This window comes from Monodon monoceros, unplaced genomic scaffold (genome assembly GCF_005190385.1).
Source record: "Monodon monoceros isolate NGI ecotype Baffin Bay Population unplaced genomic scaffold, NGI_Narwhal_1 Super_Scaffold_18, whole genome shotgun sequence".
NCBI lineage: Eukaryota > Metazoa > Chordata > Mammalia > Artiodactyla > Monodontidae > Monodon > Monodon monoceros.
In genome coordinates, this window is record NW_021703774.1 from 120,861,098 (window position 1) to 120,888,463 (window position 27,366).

At 35.3% G+C, this 27,366-nt stretch overlaps 1 protein-coding gene across 4 annotated transcripts in view; it reads right to left on the reverse strand.

Moving 5' to 3' along the window:
- Positions 1 to 1,199: 1,199 nt before the first annotated feature.
- LRRC7 (leucine rich repeat containing 7) overlaps positions 1,200 to 27,366 on the reverse strand; it is a 499,978-nt gene continuing 473,811 nt past the window's right edge. For 2 of the 4 annotated variants that reach the window (XM_029228809.1, XM_029228806.1), the window contains 2 exons: positions 15,880 to 15,954; positions 1,200 to 2,911 (listed from right to left, as the gene is read on the reverse strand). In XM_029228809.1, the coding sequence (XP_029084642.1) occupies positions 2,804 to 2,911; positions 15,880 to 15,954 (183 nt within the window). In that variant the 3' untranslated portion in view covers positions 1,200 to 2,803. The remainder of the gene's footprint in view (positions 2,912 to 15,879; positions 15,955 to 27,366) is intronic. The other 2 variants (XM_029228810.1, XM_029228808.1) reach the window with 2 other exon arrangements.

Below are 27,366 nucleotides of genomic sequence, written 5' to 3' on the forward strand. Positions count from 1 at the left end.
GACAATGTATGATAAGCCATGTAAATAGTTTTAAAAACTGTCCACTAATGCCTATTTGGATTGCAAAATCTGCAGCAATTCTACTAATAATTTTTAGTGCTTATTCTTTCCACCTCTGATTTTCCTCATTCCCCTCTGTTAGGTACAGGACAGCTTCCTCAGCAGAAAGATTCCAATAAAAATCAAAGACCAAGGTGAGTCTATTGGAGTCATCATGAATTCCACTCCTTTTTTGTGGTGTTGGTTTTTCTTTTTTTTAAAGGCACACCCTTAACTTTTGTTTGTTTGTTTTTGTTAACATAAACCAGATTCTAATTTCAGAAAGTAAAGCCAATTATCCAAAAAAGGCAATACTCAGAAATCAGTGTATTATTGGTTTTGGTCACCCATGGAATCAATTAGACTTTTTTCCCCTGTAAGTGATCAGTGATTTTTTTCAGTCCACCTAAAAAAAAAAATACCTCTTTTCAATATTACCTGCCTTTTTTCAGTTTGCAGCATGGCAGTACAATTGACAATGAGGTGATTTGGCACATCAGATTTCTTTTCCAGTTGGTCAGGGATCCCTTTTCTCTTTTCCTCATTTCCTGAGAACAGGAAGGATTAAAGCATGGCCCAAGACAATGTTGTCACATTAGGAGTGTAGAGGTGTTTACTAGGATTATGAGCCTCTCGGCTTGGCCTCAGAAGCATCTCCTGAAGCCCTGGGTTTGATGTGGAAACCTGACATAAGAAAAAAGACTTGGGAGGTCCTTTATCTGGCTCTTCTCCCACCTCTCCCATAAAAGATTAAACAAAACTATTGGGATGATTGGAGGTGCTTCATTGCCACTGAACTACTCCCATGGGTTTGTTTTTCCTTTAAGTGATCTTGCGAGGCCAGTGAGGGCCTCTATCTTGATTATCCAGTGGCTGGATATGGTGGTTTGGTGTGAGGTTTTGACAAAGAAAAAATTAGGCTCTGAAAGACATTTCTCATCAGAAACTGTCAGTATATTAAAATGCATTTAAAAGTTACTTCTGGGAAGCATATTAAAGAGGCCAATCATTTAATCATTTGCTAAATGTCAAAGCCTACAAAATCATAGTATAATGTCACTCTGACATAAAGCAACATCAAAATTAGTGCCTCATCTATAAAGTGAAGTATCATTTGCCTTCAAGTGACAAATTCTATTGCCAAAAAAATACCACTGTACTTCTAATAAGTGACACTCATTTTAATAGACCCTACAAAAATACAATATTTTCAATGTCCCCATAAAACAGTAACTTACAAATATTACTCTCAGAGCTTTGGTGACATCAATATGTGACACTTGTGAAAATCCTAACAAAATACTTGGAACACTAGCATGTAAAGTAAATCCATTATATATATTTTAAAAAAGAGAGCTATGTGAAAATATGAGAGAGAATGCATATAACCAACTCTGGGAAATTATTCTGGAATTTCAAATTAATATTTTAATCAAATTAATGACTAAAATATAAAAGAAATATTTTAAAGGATTATAAAATGAATTTTGATCACTTATAGAGAAAAACATTTCCAATGTAAACATAACTAATTCTATACTAATTATGCTAATCTTTGTTTTCAGTGAGACAATTTAGAATTGTATATACTTTGAAACTTTTGGGGAAAAAAGGTATTTTCTCTATTTCTGCCCTCAAAAGCAGGCACAGAAATTAATAATACAGGTAGACCAAGGCTCTGAGAACTTATATTTGAAGTTTCATATTTAATTACCAAAGTTTTTTATCACCCACCATAACTTTCTAACAATAGTCTTTCTTAATGATAAATTTTATCAATACCCCAAACTCATTTTAAATGATTTAAAAGTAGCAAATTGGATAAAGCAACACACAAATAAATTCCACATTTACAAGTAAGGAAATCACAGGGGCTACAGTTTATAATCAACATAAACTTGAAAGAAATAAAGCAACACCTTTCCTGCCACCCATCATTCACTGCTTACATTTGGGGTGAAAAAGATTTATCTACAATGACCTTTAGTCTGTTTCTTAACTCTGCATGTTTTGTAATTAGCTAAAGGCATTGAACAAATTAGTTTGTCCTATTTTTATTCAGGTCCCAGAGATAAATGGCTAATTTATGAAATATTTCACTCTGTGTTATGAGAATTTAGCAAATGAATATGGAACCAAATATAAACACTTTATACCATATGTACAGTTGCTTTCATAAGGCATTATCTTGTAATTTTTATTGAAAAAGATTCAATATAGTAAAGTCTTATTTTAAGATATATTTTCTTTCTCAATCCGAGATGTTTAGTTTATGAAAATATTGTTTTTTCTCTATATTCTTTTTGTATATATGCCAACATGTACCTTGTGCTAGAAATATTTTATGGGAATTACAATTCTTTATATTTGTATTTTCTATATAAAGGCATATACAACTTTGAGGCAGTGTTTCTGATGGAGAGCAGAATTTGTAAAGAGCTTGTGTGTGCTTCCGTGCTCCGAAATTATATGAAATCCACTTCAAGAAGAAACTTATTTGATTAAAAAAAACAAAACAAAACCAAAACCAAAACTGCACCAATGCACAGCCAGAGGCTGACAGTTAAAATAATACATAACCACATGAACATCATATTTATATAGTTAACATTTTTAAGGATGACCAGTGCTAACATATAGTATTATACATTTGGCACTAATGTTTGCCATTGGTCCAGCAATTGGCAAAATTTGTTTCTATGTATAAATTTATTTTTGAACATTAGGTCTGGCTAGACGTATCTTCACTATTTATAAAAAATATTTAGACAGTAAGCTCACGTTGAATAACTAGGTCTACTGTGTTCTGGAAACTCTTCAGTAGTAATACAGCTTTTTCATGTTCCATATGTACAAAACTATGTCCATTTGCCTGTAAACACACAAATAAAACAGGACAATCAATGTAAGATACTTGTTTATCACATTATCATTGTTTCTAACAATAAAATTCAAGGGAGTATTGAGCAACCAAGTCATGTGTTTTTAAAATTCACAGCAGAATTGCAATTATGGGAACAACTAATTTCACCCAGCTTCAACTCAATTTATTAATTCAACAAATATTTAACAAGTATCTAGTATATCCTACTTAGGATTGTCCTAGTATAGTCCTAGTCACTGTGCTAATCATAGAGATATACTGGTCAGTAACAGACAGATACATTTGAAATATGATAGTTGTTTTGTTGTTGTTCTGATTTGTTTGCAGGAACTTAGTTGAGATGGTTCGGAAGTGTTCATAGGACCACTGCCTTTTTGTTGCATAATCACTGATATAAACCCATCAACACGGTCAAATGTCTCACTCATGCAAACCATATAGTATAGTTAGATCTTATTTTGATCCACTGAAAAGTCCTTAATTTACATGTTTTTATATTAAAAAGATAATTTTTGTTTCCCTCATTGTTGAATGCAAATATATTCATTATTTATACCAGTGGTTCTCAATCCCAGCCAGAAATGAATTAATTTCTGTGTGATCTAGATTCATCTTGGTATTTTATAAATGAAAGAGCTACACCTCAGAGAGGCCAAGCAACATGACTAAGGTCACACAGCTAAGCTAGGGCTGAGTCATCTGATACCATAATATTCTCACTATTTCTCTCAATACTTTACTGACATAATAACACTGCAATTGTTTCTAGTGATTTGAACTGATATTTCATTGATCATGATAAAATAATCAACATTTTCCCTTTAAAATTGTTGCTATATCACCTGCTACCATAATTTTTTTCTTTACAGTGTTTGCAAAAGCTGTAATTCTCATTCAGATTCCTAACAGGTTTAATTTAACTTATTCTAGTACTGGTAAAAATAACATTTAGTCCTAAATTTGGATCTACCAAAATGCTAAATCTCTCATTCTTATAGTTTTAACTCTGGCTTAATTGTGTTGTTGTAGTTACATGTGAACTATCTCAAAAATAGAAAGACTAAGTCAGACTATCTGCTCGAGAAATGAGACTTGAGAGGAAATAAAAAGGAGAAAACTTTTAGGGTAGAATCAATAGATTTGGCATCTGATTGGACAAGGGTATGAAAACAAACAAGAATCAAACTGTGATACCATTAACAGAAAATGGAAACCTTGGAGGAGCAGCAGGCTTAGTTGGGAAGACAACGGAGTTTGTGGTACTGACGACACATGCAAGGAAAATGTTGCACATATATTTAGAAATAAGAGACTGGAGTTCAGGAAGGAGGTCAGGGTGGCAGCATTAGAAACAGAAGTTAGGTTTTACCACACCCTGGTATTTACCACATGGAATGCTGAGAGAATTATCAGAGAATAAGTTTAAAAGGGAGCATTGTGAAAGAAGGGAAATCTAACTAGGGGAGCAGGATGGAGCCATGGCTTTGGATGTGTAGAATAGAACTTAAAGACAGTGTTTGCTGTTGACCTGGGCATCTAGGCAAATTTGTCTGAAGTGAGGGAGGGAAAGGTGAAACAGGGCCCAATCCTTTTTGCTAGAGGATGGCAGAAAGCAGACGCTAGCCTGATGGCTGAACTAAAGAACGAGGATACCAATGCATTGAGGGGAGGGAACAGGAAAACTGGCAGGAGGAGAACTGGAAAGGGGATCCTGAAGGGGATCAAGGTAGAGGGCTCATAAAGGTAGCAGGAAATCCACGAGGATCAGGTATTTCCTAGAGGCTTCAATTAACCCTAGTTTTCTGAGGCACAGAGGAAAGAGCAGAGAAAGAGCATAGCTTGATTAATTCTGTCCTGGAATCTGGGTCTGTTTCCAAGAAACAAGGCTTCAAGATGTTCAGACCCACAGTCCAGGTTCTGATTCAAGCTAGGGAGACTCCTTGTATAAATTAGCTTTTAATATTGCTTTAAAGCATTGGCTTTTAGTTGTCATGCTTTGTAAGTACAAATGATAGTTATATAGTTGGAAACACAAAGAGTTGATTTCCCAGAAGGAAATAAGCAGGTTGATAAATTAGACCACTGTGTCAAATAAACATTAGGACTCTACCTGTAATTCTAGTCCCCAGGAATGTTTTGGCTCTAAGCCAGAACTTGGGTGAATCTCAAGAGGCTTATTTAAAAGACCACAACTAGGGACTTCAAATTACCGAAAGGATTCTGAAAGATCAGAAAGCAAATTATTTTAGAAAGTTTATTAAATACTAAATGAGTTAATATATGTTAACTGCTTAGGACAAGGCCTGGAACACTGTAAACGATCAATAAATGTTAGCTACTACTATTAATATTACTTCACTATTACTTTCTTGAATTTAAGAAATACAATTTTCATTAAGCCATAAGAGTAGAAGGACGAAATGTCAGAGGAAGGAACTGTTTAGTTAACCTTAACTTTTTTTTAAAGATGAAAATGTGAGGATCAGGGAGTTACATGAAATATCCATGCTCACACAGCTAGTGGCTAGATGAGAATTTATGTCACAACTCTGTATCTTGACACAATTTGTTTCATTGGTGTTGTGAGGTTGAAACAAATGTTTTAGGTTCATTAAATTAATTCACTTGTTAAGATTAATTGCCCTATTTCTTTTTTTTTTTTTTGCGGTATGCAGGCCTCTCGCTGTTGTGGCCTCTCCCGCTGCGGAGCACAGGTCCAGGACGCGCAGGCTCAGTGGCCATGGCTCACGGGCCCAGCCGCCGCTCCGCGGCATGTGGGATCTTCCCAGACGGGGGCACGAACCCGTGTCCCTTGTATCGGCAGGCGGACTCTCAACCACTGCGCCACCAGGGAGGCCCAATTGCCCTATTTCTTGATATGGAACATTATGGTAGGCCTGATACCAGGGGAGGTAATGACAGAGGGGTTTGAATGGAAGGAGAAGATAGAATCTCAGTTCTAGAGAACTTTCATTTATATTTCTAGGACAGAAGAGCCAAGAGAATTTACATTGTATTTGTTCAAATGAATATGGCTATCTGGCTTACATCTTAGATGGTTCAGACAGGGAATCAGACATAATTATGTTACTACATGTGTGCAGGGCTTTTCCAATTAACATGAAGTTCAGAAAAATCACAATATTTCAACTACAAAGGTTTCATGGTTGTTTCATGTGTGTGAATAGAAGAGCTTAGGAAATAAAGGAGGATATTATTTAATATTAATTGCAGAGTATAAATCTGATGAAGCTTTGAAACGTAAATGCATATAATCTACATTTATGCATTTGACATTTTGAATATGTATATAATATAAATACAAAAGATGATTTGAAAAACAAATGTTAAATTAATAAAGTTTTAAAATATGTTGCCACATTTGGCTATGTATGTTTTATATAAACACACAGACTATCATGGATTATAATAAAATGTGTGCAATTTTGAGGAAATTGCAACTTCAGTGAATGGCTTAAGTCAAAATGAAGTTAATAAGAAAACAATCTATGAAAGAAAAAATATTCTAAAAATTTTATGCTTCAAGAATGTATAATTAATGTATTTCTGGCTTCAGCTGATTTGAAGTATAAAGGTTCATTTTACATAGTTTTTATGTTTTTTCCAGAAGGTATCCTTCCTTGTTTTAATTCCACTTGACATCTGTGCCACAAAAGGTTTTTTAATTGCCCCTTTGCATGATTTAGACATGACAAGATGGAAGGTTAATGAAAATAACATTTGCAATTCTAACAAAAAGTACAGCTTTGTGATTACAGCTCATCAATTTACTGTAAAACGTACTCGGCTTCTGGATTTCATCCTCTTATTCCTTCCTGAATTTATCTTTGATTTTCTTCTGCTAAACGTTTTGTTAAGTGGATAAATTATGGATGTTTATATCACAGAAATTCTCCAGAGGATGTTGTAATTCTCCCAGGAATTCTGTTGTATTCTTATTATTCAAAGCTCTAAATTTAAAAACTAGTTTCTGAGAAGGCTTGGCCACAAAATTGGTGGGATTATCCAATAAGAAGGACAGCACAATTCTTTTAAGAATCCGAAAGAGAAATGGGATTAGAGACTTGGTGTATGATTTTGAATTGACTTAAACTAACCCTCAAGGGACAAACATTTAAAGGGCCAGTATACATGTATTTTGTATGTTAGATATACATTAGTACATTAATATAGTGTCCTTTGACTGCCTATAGCTCTTGGGATGAGGGGAAATGAAAATATACAGCAACCATCTTAGAGTTATAGGGCAAGCCTTCCTGTTGTCTAATCCTGACAGCCAGAAATTATGACACCAAACAGTGGGAATCGTAGGTAATTATATTTACGTTTCCCATTAACTACCTGGAATTATTTCCCATTGCAGAATTTTAATCTGCTAGAGTAGTCTCATTAAATATTAGGATATATTTAGGGCTGAGTATACTGTATAAGCAGTACTACAATAACTATATGCCAAGTCATTTGAAAATTTTTTCTATCAAAAAATCTGACCTACAGACCTTAAATTCTTAGAGAGTTCCAATGAAAAATTTACACTGCACTTTTAAATGTGAGGAAGTTTGAAGTCTCAAGTGGCTTTTACAGTAGTATTAAAAAAAAAATTCATGGCAATAGAATTAGAAAAGAAAAAGGAGAAGTAACAACTAACACTGCAGAAATACAAAGGATCATGAGAGATTACTACAAGCAACTATATGCCAATAAAATGGACAACCTGGAAGAAATGGACAAATTTGTAGAAATGCACAACCTTCAGAGACTGAACCAGGAAGAAACAGAAAATATAAACAGACCAATCACAAGCACTGAAATTGAAACCATGATTAAAAATCTTCTGACAAACAAAAGCCCAGGACCAGATGGCTTCAAAGGCGAATTCTATCAAACATTTAGAGAAGAGCTAACACCTATCCTTCTCAAACTCTTCCAAAATATAGCAGAGGGAGGAACACTCCCAAACTCATTCTACGAGGCCACCATCACCCTGATACCAAAACCAGAGAAAGATGTCACAAAGAAAGAAAACTACAGGCGAGTATCACTGATGAACATAGATGCGAAAATCCTCAACAAAATACTAGCAAACAGAATCCAACAGCACATTAAAAGGATCATACACCATGATCAAGTGGGGTTTATCCCAAGAATGCAAGGATTCTTCAATATATGCAAATCAATCAATGTGATACACCGTATTAACAAATTGAAGGAGAAAAACCATATGATCATCTCAATAGATGCAGAGAAAGCTTTCAACAAAATTCAACACCCATTTATGATAAAAACCCTCCAGAAAGTAGGCATAGAGGGAAATTACCTCAACATAACAAAGGCCATATATGACAAACCCACAGCCAACATCGTCCTCAATGGTGAAAAACTGAAACCATTTCCACTAAGATCAGGAACAAGACAAGGTTGCCCATTCTTAACACTGTTATTCAACATAGTTTTGGAAGTTTTAGCCAAAGCAATCAGAGAAGAAAAAGAAATAAAAGGAATCCAGATTGGAAGAGAAGAAGTAAAGCTGTCACTGTTTGCAGATGACACAATACTATACATAGAGAATACTAAGGATGCCACCAGAAAACTACTAGAGCTAATCAATGAATTTGGTAAAGTTGCAGCATACAAAATTAATGCACAGAAATCTCTTGCATTCATATACACTGAAAATGAAAAATCTGAAACAGAAATTAAGAAAACACTCCCATTTACCACTGCAACAAAAAAGAATAAAATATCTAGGAATAAACCTACCTAAGGAGACAAAAGACCTGTATGCAGAAAATTATAAGACACTGATGAAAGAAATTAAAGATGGTGCAAACAGTTGGAGAGATATACCATATCCTTGGATTGGAAGAATCAGCATTGTGAAAATGTCTATACTACCCAAAGCAATCTACAGATTCAATGCAATCCCTATCAAACTACCAATGGCATTTTTCACAGAACTAGAGCAAAAAATTTCACAATTTGTTTGGAAACACAAAAGACCCTGAATAGACAAAGCAATCTTGGGAAAGAAAAATGGAGCTGGAGGAATCAGACTCCCAGACTTCAGACTATACTGCAAAGCTACAGTAATCAAGACAGTATGGTACTGGCACAAAAACAGAAATATAGATCAATGGAACAGGATAGAAAGCCCAGAGATAAACCCCTGCACACATGATCACCTTATCTTTGATAAAGGAGGCAAGACTATACAGTGGAGGAAAGACACCCTCTTCAATAAGTGGTGCTGGGAAAACTGGACAGCTACATGTAAAAGAATGAAATTAGAACACTCCCTAACACCATACACAAAAATAAACTCAAAATGGATTAAAGACCTAAATGTAAGGCCAGACATTATCACACACTTAGAGGAAAACATAGGTAGAACACACTATGACATAAATCACAGCAAGATCCTTTTTGACCCACCTCCTAGAGTAATGGAAATAAAAACAAAAATAAACAAATGGGACCTAATGAAATTGCAAAGCTTTTGCACAGCAAAGGAAACCATAAACAAGACCAAAAGACAACCCTCAGAATGGGAGAAAATATTTGCAAATGAAGCAACTGACAAAGGATTAATCTCCAAAATTTACAAGCAGCTCATGGAGTTCAATATCAAAAAATCAAACAACCCAATCCAAAAATGGGCCGAAGACCTAAATAAACATTTCTCCAAAGACGATATACAGTTTGCCAACAAACACATGAAAGAATGCTCAACATCATTAATCATTAGAGAAATGCAAATCAAAACTACAATGAGATATCATCTCCCACTGGTCAGAATGGCCATCATCAAAAAATCTACAAACAATAAATGCTGGAGAGGGTGTGGAGAAAAGGGAGCCCTTTTGCAGTGTTGGTGGGAATGTAAATTGATACAGCCACTATGGAGAACAGTATGGAGGTTCCTTAAAAACTAAAAATAGAACTACTATATGACCCAGCAATCCCACTACTGGGCATATACCCTGAGGAAACCATAATTCAAAAAGAGTCATGTACCAAGATGTTCATTGCAGCTCTATTTACAATAGCCAGTACATGGAAGCAACCTAAGTGTCCATCAACAGATGAATGGATAAAGAAGATGTGGCACATATATACAAGGGAATATTACTTAGCCATAAACAGAAACGAAATTGAGTTATTTGTAGTGAGGTGGATGGACCTAGAGTCTGTCATATAGAGTGAAGTAAGTCAGAAAGAGAAAAACAAATACCATATACTAACACATATATATGGAAAATAAAAAAAAGGAAAAGAAAAAAAACCCGTCATGCAGAACCTAGGGGTAAGACAGGAATAAAGACACAGACCTACTAGAGAATGGACTTGAGGATACGGTGAGGGGGAAGGGTAAGCTGGGACAAAGTGAGAGAGTGGCATGTACATATATACACTACCAAACGTAAAATAGATAGCTGGTGGGAAGCAGCTGCATAGCACAGGGAGATCAGCTTGGTGCTTTGTTACCACCTAGAGGGGTGGGATAGGGAGGGTGGGAGGGAGGGAGACGCAAGCGGGATGAGATATGGGGACATATGTATATGTATAACTGATTCACTTTGTTATAAAGCAGAAACTAACACACCATTGTAAAGCAATTATACTCCAATAAAGATGTTAAAATAATATTCATGGAATAAAACATAAATAAGAATTTCTCTTGTCTTAAATGCACACATGTACTGCAGCTTGAATGTTTCATGAATTCAGGCTCAAAAAAAGACATGGCAAAATAGAAAAGACCAGCTGAAGACTTTGTCCATTATTTGTATAGAAAGTCAGGCATGGAAATGGTAATAAATAGTAATCCTGAGGATATTTACTTGTTTATCTGCTTTGACTTTAGAATGCCTGTTTTCTTCGAAACAAGCATGTGGAATGAGCATCTCTAAAAAATGACTTCCCTATCTTGGTTTGCAAGCAGTTCCCCAACTAGCTGCACTTTATTTCTGTACTTTACCACAAAAGGAACTGCAAAATCAGCCTCTCATTTTCAGGGAACTCTTTGTAGCCAGGTTGGTCTCTGTTTTGGTGGAGAGCTTGCTGTTAAGAGAAAACAGACTGGGAGTTGATTTTGTTGCGTGTTTAAAGTCAGCTTTTTCCTGTCTCTCTTCCTCCATTTTCTGCTCTGTGTAATTTTAGGCACGTCTACTTCCTGGGCTAGGTGTGTAAAGGTAGAACTTTAGTTCTATTTCCTTGTTGCAGTGTTCACGTGGCTTGGCATCACACTTTGTACATTGTGGACATTTAATGCATATTTGCCAAATCAGGGAATGGAAAATGTGATGCTATCAGTAAAATTTGCTCCAGGAGAATCAGTGTTGTATAATGGAAGAGGCTCAAATGAACTATTTAACCTCTGTCAACAACAGATACCTTGCAGGGTTGTTGTGTGTTCTAAATGACACAAGATGGGTGCTTAATTGATGTTATTTTTATTTCAGCCAAATTATGGAAGTTAGAGCCAGCTTAATGAACTTAATTTGTCTTTATTGTTTTTCATGTTTCACTTAGTACCTAAATATTATTTTTTTGATTTGCAAAAAGTATTTACTCCGTCTCTAATTAGTTACCTGTGCTGAACTTTATACACTATGAACAAACCAAATGGATAAATGTATGCAGTGAAACTAGCATATAAAATCATACATGTTTAAAAAACTATTTTTGGTTATCTTCTAACCAAATGCTATTTTAAAATATTTGCACATGTATTTTATCATTATAAGCAATAATTTCTCTGAACATTAAGAGTTACATGATGCTGAACCCACCCAACCCCCTACCCCCCCACCCACCTACCCCCCCAACCCACCTTTCCCCAAACCTCTCCGATGTTTTTGATTTTAAACCACCAAATAAGATCAACAATAGAAAAGTGTTAACTTATTTAGCCTTGTTAGGAAATGCTTTAGTGAAATTTCCAAATACTTTATTTCTTTAAGGGTCCCGTACTTCATTTTAACCATAACAAAAATTTCTCCTCTTTACTTTTTGTAGTTTTTTTGGGGGGGAAATTTTAAAGAATTCAGAGAAATAAATGTACTCTAATCCATTCTTAGTGACTCATGATAATAATTATGAACATGAACACTCTCTGGAATGAAGCTGTGGACCCAGTTAGTTGCTTCTACTAGAGGTATTCCCCTAAGTGTGTTCTGTGGAAGTGGCTAATTGACGTCGTTGGTCAAGAGGGCTGCATGGTTAAATATGTTGGGATATATCATTTTGTACGATTTTTCAGGTTCTTAATATGCTTACAATGTAGAGCCCCTGCTCTGCAACAAGAGAAGCCACCACAATGAGAAGCCCGCACACCACAACGAAGAGTAGCCCCATTCACCGCAACTAGAGAAAAGTCCATGCCCAGCAACAAAGACCCAACTCAGTCAAAAATAAATAAATAAAATAAATAAATTTATTTTAAAAAAGGCACAACGTATCAGGTTTGTTCGAATTATCATCTCTTTGATTATTCTATTTTGGTATCTTCGAGATATAGCCATAGACCAGGAATATACTTTGGATTACAAGTTCCAAACTCTTAAAATTATTGCAAATTAGAACTGGATGTCATAAACTAATTATAAATAATATAATTTCTCTTTTGTCAAAGTTAGGCTCTTGTCTTGGGAAGGGGTGGGGGCAGGTAAATGAAGAGGATAGGTATTGACTATCATGATAGACTAGAATACAATATACTTACAAGTGAGCTGTAGGCTACAACTGTGAGTCATGTTAACTATCAAGTACAATATATTCTTTTTTCCAGTCTATTCATCTTTTCAACAGAGTAACTATAATTAATAGATATTCTGTATTTAAATATACTTTAAATTGTAAAATGTATAATGAATTAGACTGAATTTTTTAACTGCAAAGAACATTAGAATAAAGAAACTATGATGTTAAATCAACAAAACTGCCACTTCAAAAATGGTCAGATATCGGCAAATTTACACGGCTCAATTGAATAACATTTTTTATGCTCCATGTGCTTTCCCTGGTTCTTTCTCACTCTTCTGTAATTCGACTTGACAGAAGGTAAGGCTGTGAGGGGTCAGTTGCCCTAGCACAGTGCTCTTTCCTCATGCCACACTGTCTTAAACCAAAATGACTTGCTAAGCACAGCAAGTCATTTGAATATGCACATGAATTACAGTATCTATTCTAGGAAAATGAATAGTAAAATGACAGAATAATCATGTGAATATGTTTTAATTAACATCATCCTTTAATACACGCATCTTCATGTAACTCAAATAACATGCTTATAATACCATAGCAGAATAAGAAGAGAATAGTGGGTAAAATGATTTACAGAAAAAAAAAGAGATAGCTCTTATATAACAAATTCTGAGTTTGGGGGAAATTTGGGAAAGGTATATCTCTTGCTATTTTATATCTCTTTTGCTACTTGCTATTGGGTTAGATCAAACCCAATAACTGCCATCACTTAAAGGGGAGCTGATTCGTTGTTTTTGTTTTTTCCTTTTACCTTGATATTCCAGGTAGTATGCTTTCATAAAGGCTTATAAATAAATTTGCTCCAGTGAGGAGATATTCTAATGATCTTGTAAGTGACAGATAACTCAATGTTATAAACTCATTTTTTCCAGTGTTCTTTAAACTAAGAGCCACAGTATTGTAAAGAGACAAATACATAATTTGCTTTCTTAGCATCTGATGTTGGCAATGAGTTCAGTTTAGAATTAGCCATTTTTATTTCCTTCAGAAAATATAATTGGCCACTTGTGCTTTTTAACTAGTATGAATGAAACTGTAAATACAGCAATTTATTTGATTAAGGTCTATGGGCGTTTTTCTTTTACTGAAAATGGACTTTGATTTTATTATACTAGATACAAATAACTTCTATAGCAAAAATAAAATGTTACATCCTTGATAGTCATTTGTGGAGAGAAGAGAAAACCCAGGTGCAGCTCTTCTGCAGTTTTTGTGACTTTTAACTGATTTGGCTTATAATTCCTTCCTACTTCTTGCACTGGGAATTCATTTCTCTGTGCACTTTGCTGTTTCTGTATACATCTCAGGGACTAGAAATACTAAACCCTCATTTTCCCACATATAACCCTTCTAGAATTTCACAGCCAGAAGTGTATTCTAACCCTGCAACTAGATACTACCTTAATTCTCATTTCCTTCTGCAGGATGTCTATATCTATATCTGTATCTGTAGATCTCTATCTATATAACATTTTTATACCATTTAAATATTTCTGAATTTGGAAGGAAAAGTCTTTCTTTTGCTCCCTCTGTCATGGATGAAGGCAAAGTCCCCAAACTTGTTTCAAGCTATGGAAGGCTTCTCTACCCAGCTTGGCATTCTAATAGATCAGAGATCTCAGATGAACTGGCTTCATTTTTTACAGACTCTGAGATTCAAAATAATTTCTTTGAAATTCGGTAGAGAAAAAAACTTCCTTTCCTAAACAGCAGCATGTACCAAGTGTTAGGGAGTTACGTTGTCAGTTTATTCTTAGCCATTTTCCGTGGAAATTGATAAAAATTAATGAACAGTTGAATTTTTGAGCTGGGGAACCTTAGCTGTAGTATAAACTCATTTTACATATAATGAATATGAGTTCTCTAGACATGATATAAAATGCTTAAGATCAAAGGGCTAGCTAGGCAATTAAAAAATATAGAACTTCAATAATAAAGTGGTTAAAGAAAATATTTAGATTTTATGTGTCTTTTTTTTGTTTCAATGTTTTAACTCAAAAGACCAGCTGCTGGTTTGGTCTTCTGCTTGCATGGAATTGACTTGGACCTTTTGGATGGTACTTCTCCTTGACATTGCCAAAGGTTGGAGCAACCCGCAGTCTTTTCAGATAATTATCATTTTTGAAAACTTGAGTTTTCATGATCTTGTTAGTTAGTTTAAAATATGTGTGAGAATAAAATGCTAAGACAATTTATCTATATAGGGTTTCTATTTTTCTGGGATCTTTGAGAGAGTTCAATAGAGGTAGAAGGTAGAAGATCTCCTCAGAGCTGAGTTGAGTGGGGCCCTTGCATTCTGGTAACTGTCTGCATAGCCAATCTGACCAGAAGGCTCCTGTGTTCTCAGTGTCCCTAAATCTTCAATTTATTATGTTGAACCATTTTATAATTTCTCCAAATGATCGAATCTCTGCAATGTTAGATATTTCCATCCAGTTACACAGTGGAAAATTTCTGGGGTCATAAGTCAAAATATTGAATCTTAAATAAATTGATGATACTTAAGAGCCTTGCCCTGTGATGTAGGAAATGATTAAGTGGAAGTGAATTAAGAGAGAGGACGAAGAAAGCAAAATGGATGAGGTTATACCAAGCATGTACTTAACTGTTTACTGGAGGGATCCTTTTTTGATATGCAGAGCCTTAAGTTAGGGAAATGTCTTTTTCCATCACACAATACATTTTAAAAAGTCACCTTGTATACAGCTAAACTTTTGTTCAAACATGTCAGCAGGGAGAGTAGAGAGATATAACCAGGTGTTTCATATTATTCAAACAGTAATAAGCTTACTGTTGATAAATTAAACATGGACAGTCTCTTCTCCCTCATCTAAAGTCACATAGATACCCTATTTGGGTACTTCATTATTCTTACTTACACTTGATACTTATGCACAGATTCCTGTATGTATCAATTCTTCTTTCATTCCCAAAATTCATTTAAACAAAAATATTCCGAACACCTGCCATGTGCCAGGTAATGGGGATATAGGATTCTATAGGTCTGAAATGGTTTCTGACCTGCCTCTCAACCCCAGAACAATAAAGGCAAATAAGAAATGTAAGAGGAACTTATGTTCAATCACTTAATTCAAGTCATTCAGCTTAATAACTTGGGTACATATTTGTTTCAGTGTTGGCCTTAAAAAGCATTGCTTTTTATGTCTTACCTGAAGGATCTTATCACCAGGCTGCAGCAGGTTGGATGCTGGTCCATCAGGCTGAACCCTAGTAACAAAGATACCCTATAAGTCAGAAGTAACAGAGGTTAGAATTCTATTTTCAAGAACTAGATCTACTTAAAAACTTTTTCATTCACATAGAAAACAGTGAAAACAGATTTTTAAAAGTTTACACATGTGAGGTTAAAATATTATTATAGTATTTCAAGCAAGGCACCACCCTCTAAATCAAGTTTAAGAAAAGCAACATTTTTACTTGCACAAAACGCTCATATTGTTTGTTTTGTTTTGTTTTGCGGTACCCGGGCCTCTCACTGTTGTGGCCTCTCCCGTTGCGGAGCATAGGCTCCGGACGCGCAGGCTCAGCGGCCATGGCTCACGGGCCCAGCCACTCCGCGGCATGTGGGATCTTCCCAGACCGGGGCACGAACCCGTGTACCCTGCATCTGAAGGAGGACTCTCAACCACTGCACCACCAGGGAAGCCCTCATATTGTTTTTAAAGTGCACTTATGATTTATAAATTAATTTCATGGCATAGTCTTAATTTCTTTCTTAAATAATTTGATGTATGGTTCTAAACCATCTTTTGTGTAACTTTTGTATAACTTCTGAAGTTGTCTTAAGTTATTCCTCATTGAAAATGTCTCCTATCGATAGGTTGTAAATTCAACGTACACTTTAAAAACCTTACTAGAATCACATATAAGACTGGTTTATTTTAATGAGTATTACTTTATATGTTACTGAGAATTTTAAAGTAAAATGAACAAATAAACATAAGAAAATTCCAACGTATAAAGTTTGCAGCTATATAGTTACAAAATTCCTAAATTGATTTAGTTTATAAAAATGCCAAATTAATTTTACTGATCATGTACACAAAGCAAACACTTGTTGAATGTCTACCATATGCTAGGCCTTGATTGCTGGTGTTATAGAGATATACAGAATATAATTTTCGCCTTCGATGAGCTCACTATATAGTAGAAGAAAAGTCAAGAAAACCGACTATAAAACAGTGTGAGAAGTGTTATGATAGAGGTAATCAATATAATAGATTATTTTAAATGTTGCATCCAGCTTAACCTTAATGTGTTGGAGCTTCTAAGAAGAGGAGATATCTGGCACGGAATCATAAAGGACAAGTAAAAGTTATCCACACAGATAAGGAAAGATATTCTACATGGAAGGGATAGCACATACAAAAGTGAGAGTGCCTGTTACATTCAGGAAGCTGCAAGTAGTTCTATTATGACTGCAGTGGTTGTGGAAGGGTTCGAGTGGATGTGGTTGGGAACATGGGAGAAAATCATATCAATCCCCAAAAGTAGGTAAGGACCAGATCAAGATGGGTCTTTAATGGACATCTTTATCAGTTTGGGGAGCTACTGAAGTACTTTAAACATGATGGTGACAAGATTTTGATTAATATACTAAGAATGAACTGATGAGTGGATAAACAAAATGTGTATATCTATTCAGTGGAATATTATTTGGCAATAGAAAAGAATGAAGTACTGACAACACTGATGAACCTTGAAAACATTATGCTAAATGAAAGAAGCTAGTCACAAAAAACCACATATTGTATGATTCCATTTATATGAAATGTCAAGAAGAGGAAAATGCATAAAAATGGAAAGCAGATTAGTGTTTGCTAGGGGGTGGGAAAAAAGGGGAGTGACTTAATGTGTACAGATTTCTTTTTAAGGTAATAAAAGGGTTCTGGAATTAGATAGTGGTGACGGTTGCACAACTCTGTGAATACACTAAAAACCACCTAACTGTACACTTTAAAAGGGTGAATTTTATGGTATGTGAATTATTTATCAATTCAGCTCTTATTGTTTTTAATTCTTGAGTATTAATAGAAGACAATATTTTAATGGCTTTGCCTGTTATTTAGAAAATTATCTTTTACTGATCTGTAAACTTAATAACTCTCACTTAAACCCATAACTTTATGTGTGTATGTCTTTGTAAATGGTTTAACAAACAGACTAGTTAAAATATTTCTATGTGTTTTAATTTAGCATTTTAGATCTTTATGAAACATTAAGGATTTTGAATGATTTTTATCTTTCTGATTTTAACCTGTTATCTTTCCCATTCAAAGATGAAACTACAGTAAGTATTAAAATATTAGAAAACTGCATAACTTTAACCAGTAATTCGACTTCTAGAACTTATGTTAGGGAAATAACTGGATAAGTATGCAACATGTATTTACTAATATGTTCATCACGGTATTATTTGTAATAATAAAAGTTACAAATCACATGTAAATGTCTAATAACAGGGGATTGATTAAATAAATAAATTATGGTAAATCTATACAGTAGAACGATATGTGGTCATTAAAAATGGAGTCCTAGATGACAGCTATAGAAGGACACTGGTGCTTAGAGAAACAAGCAAGTTATAAAACATTATGTGTGGCATAATACTATTTTTGCTGAAACATGTTTAAATGTATATTTGTCTGGGAAAATATCTGGAAGAATATACTCCTAAACATTAGCAGTGGTTGTACTGGGTAATGAGACATCATATGTATGTATATTCTTTTCTTTCTTTTTGCTTTTCTGTGTTTTCTAATATTTCTACAATGATTAGGCACTAATAGCATTAAGAAAATAGTAATAAAAACTTAAACAATCTTTTAGGTTAATGGTGTCACAATTTGGTGTGATGTTCAAACAGCTAGTTACTTTGGTCAGTTCAGTTGTACAAATGGTCAGTTCAGAAGGAAAAAGAAAACTGGTTGTTTGAAAGGGACAGTTAAATAAGGCACAATGACTAATCCACCAGACCAGTGAACGGCACTGGTTGTGAGAACACATATAATCCTCACAGTCATTTTCATACTGGGCACGTAACTCTCCTACTCCATCAATCCAGGAGACTGTATGAGTACTCAGGTCCCCTGGTGGTCCCCCTTTTATGCTGTTGCGGTCTCTGTAAAACAGGCAGAATGACACTGCATCTCTGGATGCTGAAGGCAAAGTTGTTTTGACTATTATTTTATCCCAGCAGTCAAAGTCTGTGCTACCTAGTTAATTTTGATTGCCTTCCTTCAGCTTATTGTACGGGAACAGTTTTAATAATTTTTGTATGAATCCAGACCATAGGAACTGAATTGTGGCCATCATATTGCAATGCTGAGAGGAACTGGCAACACTCTACAGCCTGACTGCTGAAAGAATACCAAAGTTATGTCTCTAGCAGGTTTAATTTCAATCATCACAAAGCTCTGTGGGGTTCAACCACTGTTCTGGAGACTTGCTTTGAAGCTTTCTCTTATGGTGGCCTGAGTCTTCCTAAGCATTTATTGCTTTCTAAAGCATTAATATTTCTTTTCAATCAATAAGTTTTACCAACTAAGAAATTGCTACTGCCCATTGGCATAGTTTCTCTTTCTCTCTGTCTCTTTCTCTCTCTCTCTCTATATATATATATCCTATCAGCCAGCATATTGCCACATTAGTCAAAACAGATAGCGATGAGTGTTACGTTTGATAATGGTCTGTAGCATTCATTATTTTTGGAGGTGGAATGCTTCCCCAAAGACTGCCTGAAAAGGCCAGTGCCCTGATTTTTCACTGTATTTATGTATTACATATAAACACTGTCATATGAAAGAGACCAAATAACTCTGAACCCATTTTTGTGGTCTCTGTTATGATGAAATATTGATGAGAAATATGAAAACTTTGACACTGTTTTCAAAAAGTTCATTGTAGCAGTGTGTGTGGGTCTATAAATGTTATTATAATTATTGAAAGTCTGAAGGTTGAGCTACAATCCAGGGTCTTTCTTTCCAGCAAAGCCTGCAATAAGAGATTTCAGAGTCTCCCAACTGTACCAGATTTACTGTCAGAAAATTCTTCATTACTCTTAGTCTTAGAGTACATTGAAAGGCCGACATTTATTATCTTTACCTTGAATTCCCAACAGATAAGAGGATTTGCATCTTTGATTTAGGGAAGGGGAAGGGAAGAGGGCTGGGAAGTCTCTCCTGTATCATCTGTGGTTTCCTAGTGGTGGCTGTCAGTGATAATGGCTCCAATTACTGTTTACTTTTAATAATGAACATGGGTCCCAACAAGAGGGCTTTCTGATGGTTCTTAATAACTTTTAGAGGCTACTTCCTTTGGTAGCTCCAAGCCAACATCAGTTCTGTAACAATGGCTGCTAGAGTCTAGTTACTGGCTTATGGCATTTCTGAGTGTGTTTCTCTAATGTTTTGCACCTCATCACCAGCTCTCATGTTCCATAGTGGCTTGACAGCACAGTGGTTTTCCCTTAGCACCACCTCTAGAGGGCATCTCACAACAGAGCTAAGTATTGCAGTCCTTTCCGAAGAACGCAAGTCTTTTCTCCTATCAGACACCAGTAACTGGGTGTGCTTGAGACAGACACAGACACAATGGACTCATGTATCACAGAGGGACCCCCATAGGTTTGAACCAAAGCTAATCTGGAGAGCACTTGGCCGGATGCTACAAATAGGCTTGACCTTTTGCCATTTCACGTTTCTTCCCCAGTTTTTAAACCAGTCTTCATATAAGTCATAAATGAAGTTTTTCCAAAAGTACCCATAATGGGTTTTTAAAAAGTTTTACTTTTCACAAGTAATTTTGAAAATGGATGAGTATAGAAGGTTTTTCACAGTGTTAAAATCTGACCTGGTCTTATTGGTTACCTAGTCTCTGCACCTCTGGACATAAACCTTGAAGGACTCAAGGTTCCTTGAAAGTTAGTCTACAAGGCCAACATTTCACATTCTAACTTTAGAGGAGAAAGGAATCTTATATGGCTTTTTAATGATGAAGGTGAATGACTGTGACAGTCTCAGCTATTGTAAATGTAGACACCAAAATAGAACTTGTCTTAAGGGAATTACAACTTCAATTTGTGAAATATGCTTTTCTTTAAAATTCTGAAAAAACTTGGCTCTAGCTGATGCTAAGAAATTGGTTTCTAGGAAGGCCATATCTCAGATAAAAATTGCATACAATTACAATTACAATTCAGAACACATTGGTTATATATTATAGAATATGGTATCATATGCTTTCATATAATTATAAAAGTTCAAAGAGCGTATCTGGAGAAAAAACTGACCCATAAAGATAGCAAACACAGCCATAGATTCAATAGCTTTCAAGGGGAAACTTTTTTTTTTTTGGCCAAATATTGGCAAATAATTCCTTTTCATGAATTGAGCAAGGTTAGTATTAAGCTATGATGCAGCTCACAGAAGCAGCATTACACACACACAGTAGACTGTGTTTACTTAATCCCTGTGATTATTAGAAGACACATCAAGAATAAAGGTGTTTCAATAGCTTTACTCTCTATGAGTCAAAGTGTGAAAACAAAATATTTTAAGGTTAATTGCTGAGAGACAAATCTTGAGCTTTGAACAATTTGCTACCTTAACAACTGAGGAATTTATATGCAGCAAGTGAAGAGATTTATCCCATGACCATTAGAAACTAAAGGAGAGGGGAGAGGGAGGAAAGGAGAGAGGGAAAGAAAGGAGAGAAAGAGAAAAAAAAGAGGGCATTGGTAGCTGCATATGTTGATTCAGTGTATGACTGAACTTTAGCTGACAAAACAATGCAATGTAAAATCCATAAAAAATGAACAGAAAGAAGAATTGTTTTAGAAACCTAAAAAATTTGAGCCTCAAAAGACAGAGATACAAATTATACAACTGACCAAAGTCCTCTAAAAATTTCACAAAAATCTTATGCACAGATGTTTAAAGGAATCCAAAACTCTCTTTCATTAATTTTTAAATAAAGAAATATTAAAATAAAAATCTCTTGGTTGCATTTGTAAAACATAGAACTACCATATGAGCCAGCAATCCCACTACTGGGCGTATACCCTGAGAAAACCATAATTCAAAAGGAGACATGTACCACAGTGTTCATTGCGGCACTATTTACGACAGCCAGGACATGGAAACAATCTAAATGTCCATCGACAGATGAATGGATAGAGATGTGGCACATATACACAATGGAATATTACTCAGCCATAAAAAGAAATGAAATTGAGTTATTTGTAGTGAGGTGGATGGACCTAGAGTTTGTCATACAGAGTAAGTCAGAAAGAGAAAAACAAATACCATATGCTAACACATATATATGGAATCTTAAAAAAAAAATGGTACTGATGAACCTAGTGGCAGGGCAGGAATAAAGACACAGACATAGAGAATGGACTTGAGGACACAGCGAGGGGGGGAGGGGGAAGCTGGGGTGAAGTGAGAGTAGCATCGACTTGTATACACTACCAAATGTAAAATAGTTAGCTAATGGGAAGCAGCCGCATAGCACAGGGAGATCAGCTCGGTACTTTGCAATGACCTAGAGGGGTGGGATAGGGAGGATGGGAGGGAGACACAAGAGGGAGGGGATATGGGGACATATGTATGCATATGACTGATTCACTTTGCTGTACAACAGAAACTAACACAGTATTGTGAAGCAATTATACTCCAATAAGGATCTATTTAAAAAAAATAATGCATTGGAGCAAGAGGAGAATATTTAAACGCATAGAAATTGGCTATGTGATTACAGATATCTTAGTAACAACGTAATGGTGTGATCCTAACAGAAAAAATACACTTGCACCATTCTTTTATGTCATTGTAAAGCTTCGTTTAGTAGCCAAAAAGAAAAATGTATATAAACATATAGTTTTCAAGATACTGCCCTTATGACTTGATAAAAACAACCAAGAAGTAAGCAGTTTATTTCCTTTTATCTGAGATTCCTGTTAGAAATGACAAATTACTAAAAAATCGATTTTTTTTTTTTAATAGTTTGGTGCTGATCACCAGGCACTACTCTCTTTTGGGGAATTTGAATATAAGAGTTGAAATTATGTTTGGCTTTGATTACTTTATACAGGCATACCTTGTTTTACTGTGCTTCACTTTATTGCACTTTGCAGACAATGTAGTTTTAAAATTGAACGTTTGTGGCAACTCTCTGTCAAGCAAGTCTATCAGCGCCATTTTTCCAACAACGTTTGCTCACTTCATGTTTCTGTGTCACATTTTGGTGACTCTTGCAATATTTCAAACTTTTTCATTATTATTCTATTTGTTATGGTGGTCTGTGATCAGTGATCTTTGATGTTATTACTACGACTCGCTGAAGACTTAGGTGATGGTTAGCATTTTTAGCAATAAAGTATTTTTGAATTTAGGTATCTACATTTTTTTAGACATAATGTTATTGCACACTTAACAGAATACAATATAGTGTAAACATAAGTTTTAAATGCACTGGGAAACCAAACATTTCAAGGGACTTGCTTTATTGCAATATTCATCCTATTGCAGTGGTCTGGAAACAAACCCCAATATCTCTGAGGTATTCCTGTTAGGAATTATAATTGTAATTTTCCTTTTATTGATTGTTTCAGTATTGAAATTATTCCTTAACAGTTAAAAATCTCTGGGAGTCTGTGTATTGTTGACTGAATGTACATTTTCTTCCTGTTTATTTCTTGGTAAAATTCTTAAGCTTAAAAAAAGAATTTTCTTTCATTTGATTTTCATATTTTCATTTAAAAGTGAATGATCACACTCTTCGACATAACGTCTTTCCAGATTTCTTGCCTCTTTGGGAAAAATAGGTGAAATATTTTTCACTTCTTTTACTTTATGAGTTCTTTAAAGCCTGTATTTAATATAAGACCTCAACTGGTGGTGAATATATGGATTGCTGAGCTTCATATAGTTTACTGATTTGATCAGAGTTCCTACTGGCTTTTCGTCTCAGCTTTTTTTTTCTTCTTTTAAATTAATTTTTGGCCGCGTTGGGTCTTTGTTGCTGTGCGCAAGCTTTTCTCTAGTTGCGGTGCGCAGGCTTCTAATTACGGTGGCTTCTCTTGTTGTGGAGCATGGGCTCTAGGTACGCGGGCTCAGTAGTTATGGCTCGCGGGCTCTAGAGCACAGGCTCAGTAGTTGCACGGGCTTAGTTGCTCCATGGCATGTGGAATCTTCCCAGACCAGGGATTGAACCCGTGTCCCCTGAATTGGTGGGCAGATTCTTAACCACTGCGCCGCCAGGGAAGTCCTCTTCTCAGCTTTATACATAGCATAAAATAGTAGACGCCATTAAAAAAAGAGTGGGTAACTGTAGGTGGCTGTGGCGTCTCCTTCCTAGGTACTACTAAAATAGTATCAGTAATCAGCCTTCTGATTATCATCCCTGCAGTCTTCCTCAAAGCCCCTTCAGTTGTCAAATTTTTTGACACTATCTACAACACTTCAAAATAATGGATTGAAAAGTGAAGAATTCAGTCAAAGCTTTTTTGTCACTTATGCTAAAATAAGGTTTTTAAAGTGAAAAATTATTGTATTGTAAACTACATTCAGTCAAACTATGATTCTTTTAGATAAAATATGGTTTTATGTAGAGTAGACCATACTAGAAGTATTGCTTAGAGCTGGTGGTGAAATCAGGAGGTCAAAAAGGCCAGTGACAAATGTCCAGAGGACACTGTAGTTGTGGATTCCTGACACATTGACTGACAAAGTGGCTCTTAGGCCATGGCTGTGCATTGGAAGTGTGGGGTAGAGTGAAAAGGGAGGTTTTTTTCCCTCACTTTTTAGTCTCTATATTTCTATATTATTTGAATTTTTATAGTGAGAGTGTTTTCATTTCTTACCTGTATAATTTTTTAAGAGATATAAGTTAAAAAAGACATTGCAGTTGTACATATCTGAGACTAAGAACATATTATGATTTTAAAGGATGATTATGTCGATTATGTTGAGAATGCCCTAGTTCACAATCAGTAGGAGGTACCTAAGTAAAAGTGGTTCTCGATTCTCTGTCTCTTTCACCACTCTCACATTATGGCTCAGAGATGGACACCTGCAGAGAACTGAAGCCGCCCCAGCTGATGTGTGCAAGTCATACAAAACCCAACATATCGTAGGGTCTCCTTGCAGTATAGGAATAAGCAAATCTTGTACCTTAGTCTACATATCCTACTAAATTAGTCACAGAGTCAAGGTGGAAACATTTTTTTTGAAGTAGAGAATAGGATGAATGTATGATTTTTCTCTCTCAATAAACACACAGACCTTGGTATACCTCAATAAACAAAGAGAAACACAAATTTAAGATATGATTTTTCTTTAATCACTTTACTGTTTACTCCAACACTTCCTATTTTCTATTAATAAACGTTCTTGGAGGTTAAATGATAGTGCCTTGTTATGGGAATGTGGTTTGTGTATGGTAATGGGGTTTGATCCAGTAGGTTTTAAAAATGGGAAATAATTTCTACTGCATTATACTTAAAAAATAGAATTGGTTACTAAGATCATGTATCGCTATGTTAATTATATTGTAAGGATGATTGCAATTAAACAAATGAATATTTGTAATTTTGTACCTTATACAGTAATCATAAACTGTTACTACTTGTTTACTGCTTAATGTAACGCTGAATTTATTAACAATATATATTTAAAAAATATATACACATATATATATGCATTTTAAAATAACACAGTCTAAATTCTGATCTAGTAGTCCAACTTTCCAGCATAGTTCTAACACCTTCAGGTTAACTTGGTGTCTGGAAATCTATTCTCATCTGTTTATGGTTTTCCTTCAACTCATTCAAAGGATCTTAGGGAGGATTTAAGGATTTAAGTTGGAACTTACAGAAGTTGAGAATCAACTGTTTGAGTTCTCATGATTTCCTTCACACACCCAAAAGAGAAAAATGACACAATAAAAGTGTTTTGCAGTTACTTGGGTTTCCTTCTCAGTTGTCTTTGATTTCTCTGATCTTACCTATTGTTACCTAAAATTTTTTCCCATCTAAGTGTGTTGCCTCCAAACTTCCCGCTCCTTCTGATCAATATCATTTTCTAAATCACTTTCTTTCGCTGCCAAAGAACATAGATTTGGCTCAATTAGTGATGACTATCTCTTAGAGAGACTAAGACTATATTTGTAGAATATAGCAGTCTTTTTTTTTTAAGAAAAAACTTAATCAGAAAAATTACAAGTATTTAAAAGCAGATTTAATGGGTCTCATTGAAAAAACTATGACACAGCAAATTTCAGGATCCACACTGAAGTATCAGTTGCTTTGGCAATCCCTCTCAGTTAGATGCCATGGTTGAAAGCACTCAGGCAGTACTTCTCGTAGAGGAGCATATCAGAATTGCTGGTACTAAAGTACTTTTAGTTTGAAAGATGAAGAACATCCATTGTTTTCATAGTTGCATAATGGACACTTTTGGGGACCTGCCCAGATTCCCTTTATCAGATTGGTGCTCTCATCCTGCAGGTGCTCCTGACAGCTCACATCTAACCCTTCTTTTGAAAATTACCCTCAGACTGGAGCCTCCTTACTGGGAAATGCTGGGAAGGTTATGCTCCTTCCCATGTAGTTAATGACTGATACCAGGGTACAAAAAGCTGTTACCCTCCTCAAGGTGAGACAACTCTGTGGTACCATTCATGCTCCAGAGTGCCCTGTACCCTGTACCATCCAGTTTCCACTAAGTCCACATCTTTGTGGATTTCCACTTTCTTCACCTGCCCTATCCTGCATCCCTTATTCTCATATAGATTTCACCAGACAGCAATTCTTCAATTAACTACTTGCACAAAAGTCTTCATCTCCGGTTCTGCATTTTGGGCAGCTGGCTTTAGACAAATATAAACTATAAAAATTAAAGCTCTGCAGTATCTTCTTGCCTGGAAGGGATACGTAGATTCTATATTTTGCTTACTAGCGATTCTTTGGAACCCAGTACCAGGAGATAAAATGCACCTCTGCTCCCCAAGCATAGAGCAACTTTGGGGGTAGATTGGAGGAAAAATGGATAATATTGTTATTAAATATGTATTATTGAGATACATCTCAAATGTTATATAGATAAATTTTAAAAAGCTAAACAATACTGCTACAGGCAGAGACATGGAAGTTATTACTTTTTAATTTATTTTTGTTGTATTTCTATTAATCTGGATTCACAATATTTTCAAGAATTCTAGTTGGTTATAACATTTTCAAGCAGAAACTAGAAATACTATGGAGGTCCCTGCAATACCACTTAAAACTTGTGGTAGTAACTTTATAAATGGAATATGAAAGATTTCACAGGTTTCCCAAAGATCTTTTGGACCCTCAGTAATTAACTTTCTCTCATTGTTGGACCTGTCAATTCTTGTTAGTTATTACCTAAAATATTATTTATGAACTAATTTTAAGTGCTTTCACATTTTGATTGAGAAGTCTCTGACATTTTTCCATCAAATAGCAACAAACTTTAAAAGTCCCAAATCCTTTCCCACACCATTTTCTGTCTCCTTATTTAGCTTATTTTGTTCCATGCTAAATGGCTGAAATGATGCAGCAGAGAGAACACAGATAATATTTAACTCTAGCAACTAATATAGCTGGCTAT